This window comes from Glossina fuscipes, unplaced genomic scaffold, assembly GCF_014805625.2.
Source record: "Glossina fuscipes isolate IAEA_lab_2018 unplaced genomic scaffold, Yale_Gfus_2 0, whole genome shotgun sequence".
Taxonomy (NCBI): domain Eukaryota; kingdom Metazoa; phylum Arthropoda; class Insecta; order Diptera; family Glossinidae; genus Glossina; species Glossina fuscipes.
The window spans coordinates 26560948-26571116 of record NW_023998414.1 but is presented as its reverse complement, the minus strand read 5'-3'; the positions used below and the strand labels follow the sequence as shown (position 1 = coordinate 26571116).

Sequence of the window (10169 nt, the reverse complement as noted above, 5' to 3'; positions counted from 1 at the left end):
CGCCAATTTCCTAATGATTTTCCACAAAACTACTTTCACTAGAAGCTTAATATGAAAATTCTTCATAAAACAGAATCGTTACCTACGACATATATTTATGTATATAATATATATATATATATATATATATATATACATGTATTTGATGGAGATATCGCCTATTTGACTGCATTGAAGTGACTTTCCCAGTTCTTATAAGACTGTCGCGAAAGCTTATCGTTGCGAATGGTCAGCCACGTTCAGAGTATTATTCCAGCAAATTGGAGCGAAAGCATTGATTGGCCGTTGCATGTGTATTGCCTTAAACTCTGTACAGCTGTGCAGAAGTCTAGCCGTTTCTGGGCGTTGCAATTGAATTCTATATTCAATACGATATCTCTTTTATTTAATAAAAAAAAAATGTATTTTTTTTTTTTTAAGTTAAAGGCAAAATCAATAAAATGTTCAAAAATAATAAAAATATTGACGTCATCTGCTGATGAATACCAATTGTTGGTGGCAGTTGTTATTGTTTACCATTATGGTATCACACAATGAGAAACCGCATCATCAAGCATGGCATCATCGTCATCATTTACATTCGCTTCCATGCACATAAGCAAGCAATAGTGTAAAAAATAAAAAAATAATAAATAAATAAAAAAAAAAATATATATATATATATATGAAATAACAACAAATATCGTAATCAATTTTTTCGTCATGTTTTTCAATTGTTTTAGTTCGATATTCTTTCATATTTAAACTGATCTGGATTTTTGTTTTTGAAAAGATTTTATTTCTCTTCGAAACGCTTAAATGAATCTTATTGAAAAAGTTTTGATATGTTATATATGCTCTGCCATTACATATTTCTTATCTTTCGCTCTCCCTTTTCGTAAATGTCATTTTGCTTAGTTTTCTGCAGCGATATTAATATCCTTGACTTTGACCTTATCGTAGTTGTTGCTGTCATCATTAGCATCATATTTTCTGTTAACTGAAAGAAAGAACAAAAACAATGTTCAACAATTTTTTTTTTTTTTATTCTCAAAAATAATTCATTGATTATTGAAAGCATATGCATACATACACTTGAAAGTTTTGAAAAGCATTCTTTTCTATATTATTATTTAGTCTTAAAGTTGTTTGGCTTGTTTCACGTTTGCGTGGGTACACAACGATTAGCTATGTTAAATATATTACCTACCCTATGTCTCGTTATTGTAAAACTAAAAAAAAAAAACTTTTTAAAAGCTGATGACCTCCTCTTAAGTGCTATGCTTATTACGTTTTTAAAATGGCATTAGCCTAACCAGCTGAGACAGAAACGTTTTTTTTTTTTTTTAACTTCTTCAAATTGTCAATTTTTGTGCAGTACACGAGTCAAAGTGCAATAATAAAGTCGAATCAGAAATTCAAGCTGATTGAGAGAGTTTAAGGTGAGCTAATTCACAACTCTCTATGGCCGCTCTCCGCTAACGAAAACAACCATTTGTCGATAGTTTGCCAACTACTCTAAGCTAAACGGGTGCAAAACCCGAAAAACTTGAAAAACGATTCTCCGTAATCGTAAAATGAATTTGTAAGAAGCTTGTTAGCTCACACTCAAAGATAGCACAAGCTCTTCGTATTTCGGCATGAGAAAGCTGCTGTCATACATGTGTGGCATACCATGTTTATACACGGCGAAGGTATTACACATATATCACAAAAGCGAAATTGTATGAATGTGATTTTAAATTGCTGCCACACCCTGCTGCATTCTCAAAATGTATTCCGAATTCTTAAAATAATGTTACAGGGAAGAAAGTCTGGATCAAATGATGAGATTACCACGAAAACTGACGCACAGATTGAATTGGAATATTTAAGAAGCATTCAACTGACTGTATCGCTCTTGAATGAACGACTTTCGAAAAAAAAAGCAATAATAATAATAATAATAATAATTTTTCTTTCAGCATGTTATGTTTATCTTTTTTCACGTATTTATCTTACTTATATAATTTATGTGAATCCTCCAGGAGATTGTACAAAAAAAAAAAATCATTTACTTGAATGAATTTTTTCATATAAATTTTCCCAACATGTCAGTTCTATATTTACTCGACGAATGTACATTTTTATGTTTAACTTTTGCGAGTTTGATTTTCATCCATGGATGGTCTCGCATTATTCACCTTGCTGGTTTCACTTTCTCTTCTCAACGACGAAAAACGAAATATTTTGTCATGATCGATTTGATTTAGTTTCGTGTTTGCCTTCAACGAAATTAAATATCTTTCACACACACACACACACACACACACCCACGAACACAGCTACAACCGTCTAAGCTTGTCAATCAGATGATAATTTTTGAAATTTTTATATTATTGCATTAAATTAGGTCCTGAGATTGAACTGTTGAACTGTTTTTGTTTAATTAATTACCCAAAAAAATATTCGCCGTAAGAACATAAGGTATGTGCCTTAGCGATGATAGCAATAATGCATTATTAAGGGCACGGGTTCAAAACCTAGTTGAATTGTATATTATTTTTAATGAAATGGATGGATTTTTTCAAAAAGCGCGTACTAGTCTTAGTCATTTTTTCATATTCGCAAATATCTCTTCTGCCTTCTTCACTTACAAAGCTTGAAAGGAACTTACTGTAGAATGATTGGCTGTCTAGGAGCTAAAGCACACACCAGCATGCTGCAGCTTCAATCCCTGGTGCGATAAGATCGTAAGACACACTTTATTAACACATGTGCCCTATTTCTCACTAAACGTTCATTTTAGTTTAATACTTTTTCAATTATATTCTGCTTTCGACGATTTCGTTTTCTATCGTGCGTCTAGCCATTTGGCATTCGTTTATGTTTTCAAATCGATTACTTTTCTTTGTGTAGAACACACCCGTTTAAAATTCGAAAGACTAACGCATAGCTGTCGTTTTTATGAAAAATCCCTTCTATTTTTCAAAGTTCTCTCCCGTCAAAGGACGAGTTTTTGATAGCATTTCCAACGCTTGTGCACGAACTATACTAATTTTATGGACACTACTTTCGTTATATTCAAAACAATGCAAGAATCTGAATTTCGACTATTGATTAAACATCGATTTTTGATGCAGAAAACTTTTCGTTCCAACAAAACATGGGCTTGTAAAATGTGATGATAAGTTTTCAGCAACGAAAACAAAAAAATTTCGATGTTAATGGTTTAGTGATTTTTTTTTTTTTTTTTTTTTGAGAACTGCAAAAGAATCTTGAAAATTATTCTCGATAATTTAAAAGTGAAATTACAAGAGTTAGCTGACTCACATTAGAACGAATGCCCGATGTCGCTAATCGATGTCAACAATGGCAAAACGGTACTAATTGAAGCTCGCCTTTCTACCGCATTCATCCTATATTCAAGATGAGACCATATCAGTTCAGGATCGCGAAAATTTGTTCCATATAACACCATTAAAGCATTAGAGAAACATTCAGCTGATTGTATCAATACAAGAGTGGAGATCATGTTGATGGATAAACTTAAATTTTACAAATTTTTCTCCCTTAGTTTCATTTAGCATATTTTAAATGCAACAAAGGATATGAAAACTTAAATATACTAACACTTTTGATAGTATTTAGCGTGAATTCCATAATAAAATTACGCAGATAATATTCACCGGTTTTTAATCACTAGCACTTCGTTCGCCAGGAAGTTTGGAGAAGGAAACGAAAGCATCGAAAAGAACCAAAGAATAATCAGATCTTTGTGGTTCTTGCTTTAGCGGCTCAATACAAATGTCAAACAAATCAGGATTTTAAATACTGAACACAATGATTGCATCAATATCGTTGGCCCACATACCTCGCATGCATTGCTAAAGAAAAATCATATGGATAAACGTTAATGAAGACCATTATTGTTAAAATTTAATTTAATTCAATTATCTCAGTTCAATTGAAGTTTTTCGTCCTTGCTGTTCGTTGCCGTGCGTTCGCCTATAATAGGCAAAGAAGTATAACTGCTTCTAACTCTTACAAAATTTTAGTTTGAAAATGAACGCAAAAGAGATCTTTTCTCGACTGATCCATACGATATGCTCAAGTTTCCCAAAGTACCGAACATTCCATAACTAATGGATTAGCCTAAGTTAGCCTAGTTATGATCAAATGCCTGAGGCATATTTAAATTTCTTAACAGCTGCTTTTCATAATACATTCTTTTTTCTCTTTTTTTTTTTTTTTGAAATATTACTAAAGATGTACTTACTATTTTCTGTTTTCAGATATATTTAATTAAGATTACATCATATGAGAGGTAAGTTTTTGATAAATACTTCTACAATTCTTTTAAATGCTTTTCCTAGCCTGCATAAATACTTACTTGTAATTAATGTGTCCGGTTTTGTAAATTCACTGTCGGTTTCATTATAATTATGTTGGACTTTTTTGCGTAATTTTTTTAAATAGAGTTGTTTGTACCCATCACTCGGTGTGCCGGCAAAACCATAACCAACTTCCGACACTTTCAGCGGTATAACCGTTGAAGAGACAGCCACTAATTCTGTATGTAAATAAAAAAGAAATTATATAAAAAAGTGTTATTGCAATATGAAGAATTCTAGACACCCTAACATCAAACATCTAAGATAAATTTAAATGAAAATAATTACGCTCCTATTTGCCAATTATCTTCATTATAATGGCTGAAAAACCCCCTTTTATGAGTTCTTCCTTGCCTTTCCCTTTTCATTAGTTAATGCGATGAAAAATGAAAATATTCCCTCCTATATTCTCATAAAATAGTATTTAATTAAAATTGTTAAATTTGTTAGCATGTACCGAAAACGGTACACGTGGAGCATCCGCTCATAAGCACCTTATCAAAGAAAGTGCTACAAAATACCAACGAGAACGAGCGTTTTATCATAGGGCCTTAGGCTAAAATGTTATCGATTTACTGGGGTTCATTGTACCACCTTTAAAGTTGCATGCACGCTGACCAAACTTTCTGTTAAATACTTCCTTTCGTTTTTTATAGTTCAAATTTTGCGCAATTTAAAGCTTTTTTTTCATTCCTTGTAGTCTGCTTGCGGAAGTCTCAACCGCAATATGAAACTCATCTCTAGTACATCGAGTTTGATTTTAAATCATGGTTTTTCTTGTCGTTAGATTCGCATATCTGCATCTGAAATTTCTTGCAACTACGTCTATCAAATTCAATTCCGTTTGAATAATAAAAATCGATATAGTTACGTTCATAGTGTCCATAGTGTGAAATCATGATAGCAATCCATGAACATAAAATATTGTCTTGAACGGTTAAGTTTGACGTAATTATCATATTCAATTAAACTCTCTTCGCCTTAATACGAATCTCCAAACATAAGAGTTTAACCTCAACTATTTGCTTTTTATTCTTAGTCAATTAAAATCCGCGTGAATAGATCAATCGAATAAATTACGTTCGCCTGTTTGCCTCTCTGCCGAGTTTAACATTATATTCCTTGCCTCACTCTAAAACCTAGTTCAATAGATAAGACAGGATTTTTTGTAGGCCTTCCACCCAAACTTCTATTCACACCGCCTGAACGCAAAGAATATAAATTATTAACGTTAAGAGCGTCACTAAGTCGATCGAGATTAATTTTTAATGTTATGTAAGCTAAGAAATATTCATCTATCGATTAGGAATTGCTCTGAACTGAATTTAAGATGGCTATGCCACTAAAAGCTTTAAATCATTCTCTCTTCTAGATTGGTTAAATTGATAAGTTGGAGCAGATTACATTCTACTCTTGCCATTCTAATGTCTAGGTTTGCGACAATGCCAATCACAGAGAACAGACAGTTGGTTAATAAGATGATGAGAAATATACACATTTCATAGTTTCTGTTTTGCATTTTCGTTAATGCAATAAAGAGAAGGTTAGATCAACATAGTATAATTACCTCTTTCGGTGGTGGGTAAAAAAATCCAATGAATGCAGTTATGATTGGCAACAATCTAAAACTAGAAGCCTGACGGTTACCAACATCCGTATATGCGGATACAAATTCAGACAATAACTTATTCATATTTGCATTGCAGCTGACTTATACACTGACACTTACTCTTAGAGAATACGTTGCATTCGAAAGATTACATTATATATTTCCGCAGGAGTAGCCGATCAGGTAAGGACAGCAATTAATAAGTCACTGCGATTGAGTTTACTTGGATCGCAGATATAGTCAGTGTTTAGCCGCGAAAGGCATAAGCCGCCGATCATTCTTTTTCTTCACTTCTTCTTCGTCTTTCTGGCCGTTACCGTGGTACACGAACAGAGGACATCAGCTGAATAATTGGTCATATGTATGTATATATATACATATATAGATATTTGAAAGGGAAAAGTTTTTCTTCAGTTTCGAAAAGCAAAGGCGGCCAAATGATGCTTATGGGAAAATTCGTTTTAAACTCAATAAAATTTTATATTTTCTTTTATAATTGTTGTTGTTGTATTCACTTTTTTTTTGAATTTCTATAATTAATTGTTAAATAATGATTAATTATTGAGTAATAAATATAATATTACTGTGATAAATTATTTGTCACTGACATAAATGCGCATACATAGTAAACGTATGCATTGTGTACATGCGTAGGATCTACAACTTGCTACTCACCTCTTTCATATTTATCATCTGGTTTGCGTTTATATAACAGCATGGGCGTCGTAGCGGCAACAATAAAATCAAACATTAATAAAAATACAATTAAAATAATGTAAATGCTTAGACTGCTGTTATTGTTGCTCTTCTTTTTCTTGTTTTTGTTTTTGCTTTTCGTTTTTTCGTTTAAAATGAAATTTCTCATTATGAAGATGAATTTTTTTTTTATTTATTTATATTATTTTTTCTTTTTTTCTCTCTCACTTATTATTACTATTATTACTGCTGAGAGTTGGAATTGTTTTGCTGATACTTATATATGAATGCGTTGAACTTCTTATGAAAGAGCGGGGTAAGAAGAGAGATTTCGAATATTAATGAATTCAAGAAATATGTTACATGGTTTACTGGTTTTTGTTAAAAAAGAAAAAGGAAAAAAACGAAAAATAACGAACAACAACAAAACAAACAATATTTATATGCACAAGAAATAAATGCTGGAAAATGCAATTAATTACAAGGCATACAAAATTGTTGTTGCTTGCTTGATATTTAATCGTTTTATGTAAAAAAAATAAAAAAAACAAATAATTAAATAGATAAAAAAATAAAGAAAAATTTGTAAACGTTTTATTTAAAGACCGTTTAGGTTTAAAACTTTGCGTTAACTGATTTCGCGAACTTGGCGATCTACTGAATATAACGCTCCTTGGTCGAAAGATATAAGCGAACACACGACAAAAACTAAAAGCTCACTTATTATAAAACTTTTTGTTATATACAATGTTATATATATATATATATATATATACAATGTTATATATATATATATATATATATATACATTGTAAAAACTTAAAAAACAAGTTAACAAATTAGTTGAACGCTTGTGGGATTTTTTTAAGGCAAAATATTTTGGATTGGTTAGTGGATATATTTTATGCAAAGTACAGTTATTAGTAAAACAAATGATATATTGTGTCATATAAGTTAAAGAAAATTCAAAGTTTTTAAAGTTTATTTTCAAATTCCTATTAATTAAAAAAAAGACAAAACTAGTTTAAACACCATTACACACCCTACACACTTATTCATATAACGTTATATGGACAAATTTCGAAAAAGTGATCCGAGTGATCCGATCAAAATTATTTTCAGTGACATTCGCGCTTGACTCGAAACACCATCAGTGTATCAAATTTCATCAAAAATTGCGTCTTAAACACATGAGAATGGGACAGACGGACGGATAGATAACCTTAATTCGAATCAGACAATGACTCTGAATCGATCGATATAATAAAACATAAATCTATCTAAAGTGTGTCTGGGTGTTGCATATATCCGCATATACCCTTGTTGCTTTCAGTTTTTCCTTTACTACTGGGCCATGCAACCGGCAGAGCGTAAACATACACACTAACGAACAGTCATGGCTAAATCGATTTCAAATTTTACCCTGATCAAGCATATAGGTAGAAGGTGCTTAGGTGTTCCCTAAGTTGCTATTGATGTACCGCTGTGACAATTTTAGTGATTCATAGAGAACAGTGTGGCGATTGATATGATGTAGCCGGCCCGGTAATCATGTGAAATCGTGTGTCTTGCACTGTACCATCACTTATCACGATATATACATGAAAATTTTTATAGTTTCGTCTGGGAATATGTTCTCCGTTGATATTGTATTGTAAACATACGGTTTACTCGAACTGACCCATTTACCATACGCTCTGCCAAAACAACTACGCAGAAAAAAGCACGCTCTCAAATCAATCCAGAATGTGGATACTATATACGGTCCCCAGAAATGCTTTCTTCTGAGTATTGCAGACATTTTGACAAAAGAAATATGCTCCTATGGTTCCCTATGATGAGTACAAAAATAATTTATTATGCTTTTCGAAAGATATGGTAGCGAGTTGAACTTCTTCTAAATAATTTACTAATAGTTGTAAGCATTGCTGATAATTTATCGATTGATATGAAGAAGAGGGGAATAGAAATCGTAAAACATCTCGATCGACTCGAATAAATGCATATTTTTTCGAGTTTAAATCGCTTCTCTAGCTATTTGTTCGCCTCTATGTCTTGCGATGATTTCTATTTGTCTACACGTTCGTCCATTTGCCTTTCTCTTCTTGCCCTTTCGTCTACTTTCATTTTTCCCATCAGAGAGTCATTTGTTCATTCATTAAAAGTACACATCAAAGATTTGATAAAATTGTTAAGCCTATGCCCGATAATTTATTACAAGAGCTTACACTTGTTATTTTTCAATAAGCTATCGTTTGCTTCCGTTTTAACGATTTCAGGAAAGATATTTATTTGGAAAAACAATTGCATTCCTTTTGCCGCTAATTGCGCTAACTATGCATGTTTATTGATACTGTTAAGCTTCTTGTTTTTTTTTTTTTTTTTTTTTTAAATTAAGTTTGAAAATTCGCTTTTTTTTCTTTAACACACGCAGCCGCCACATAAAGCTTTAAACATTAACTACAAGTTATATTAGTTTCTCACTTCATTTATCTCAAAGTAATCAATTTAATATTCTTAGCCGCCCAATCTTTGGACATTATTCAGATTGCGATCTTATAGCATAAGAAATCATACCAAGTTATGCCTCTCAATCATCTAGCTTCAGTTCATCGATTTATCGAAAAAGGGTAAATGTTAACCTAGAATACTATATACCGACAGGCTACAGATTTTTTTGATTTTGACTTATATAAGAAACACTTCGCCTAATGCAGCCATTCATTCATTCTGGTGATAATAGCCGAGGACAACGCTTCTCTCAACATTCATTCCAATGTCACAATCTAACCCCATTGCGTTCCCTGCGAGAGAAATTCATGTTTGACAAAATGAATGTTTGCCACAGGTACTAGACAGTTGGGTCGACGGACAAACGGACACGTGCGTCTAGAATTTGTAACCGGCCAACAATTTGCATTCTTCATGCGATTTTTGGAGCCTTCTGCTACGCGTTACCAACGTTTTGAAAAAAAAAAATTAAATTATGACACACTATTAAGTTGAGTTGGCATAGCTGATTTGTCGCACCTTTGCACAGGTCGCCAACATCACCCAGACTACACATGGTGACATTTTTACAGATTTATCTTCCCTTGTTTATCAGTAATGAACAAAAATATCAATTTTTATTCCTTTTGAAAAACAGAGGTGTTCGCAGTTTAATTGGCGCTGTGAGTGCGTCCTTCGATCGATTTTGCCCATTTTCAATGTCAACCTGCGTGCGACAGCTTGCCATGTTTCTGCAAAATTTGAGGTCGATAGCTTCATGTTTGCCATCAGAAGCATGTTTACAAAAGACATTAGATGGGCGGTTACATCGATTCATAATTTGATGTTCATCAAGAATATATATATATTTTGTGTGTATACTTTCTGGGCGTTGCAAGCTTTTTGATAAAATGAGTACATCCTTCATTCTTCCTGGATGAGTATAATAATAAAAATGCGTAATATTCTCGGCAGAAATTAATCTATGGGTTGTAAATTTATCTCAAAAGAAAATTTTCTAT

At 32.4% G+C, this 10169-nt stretch overlaps 1 protein-coding gene and 1 long non-coding RNA gene across 2 annotated transcripts; both read right to left on the bottom strand.

The window, feature by feature from the left end:
- Positions 1-893: 893 nt before the first annotated feature.
- On the bottom strand, positions 894-6712 carry LOC119634707. Its single transcript, XM_038029070.1, has 3 exons — positions 6637-6712; positions 4352-4531; positions 894-979 (listed from the first exon to the last, which is right to left on the bottom strand). Exons 1-3 carry the CDS (start codon positions 6710-6712, stop codon positions 894-896), a joined length of 342 nt encoding a protein of 113 aa, XP_037884998.1.
- A 157-nt stretch (positions 6713-6869) lies between these two features.
- On the bottom strand, positions 6870-7183 carry LOC119644702. Its single transcript, XR_005248562.1, has 2 exons — positions 7149-7183; positions 6870-6957 (listed from the first exon to the last, which is right to left on the bottom strand). It is a non-coding gene; the product is annotated as an uncharacterized LOC119644702 (long non-coding RNA).
- Between the last annotated feature and the right edge of the window lie 2986 nt (positions 7184-10169).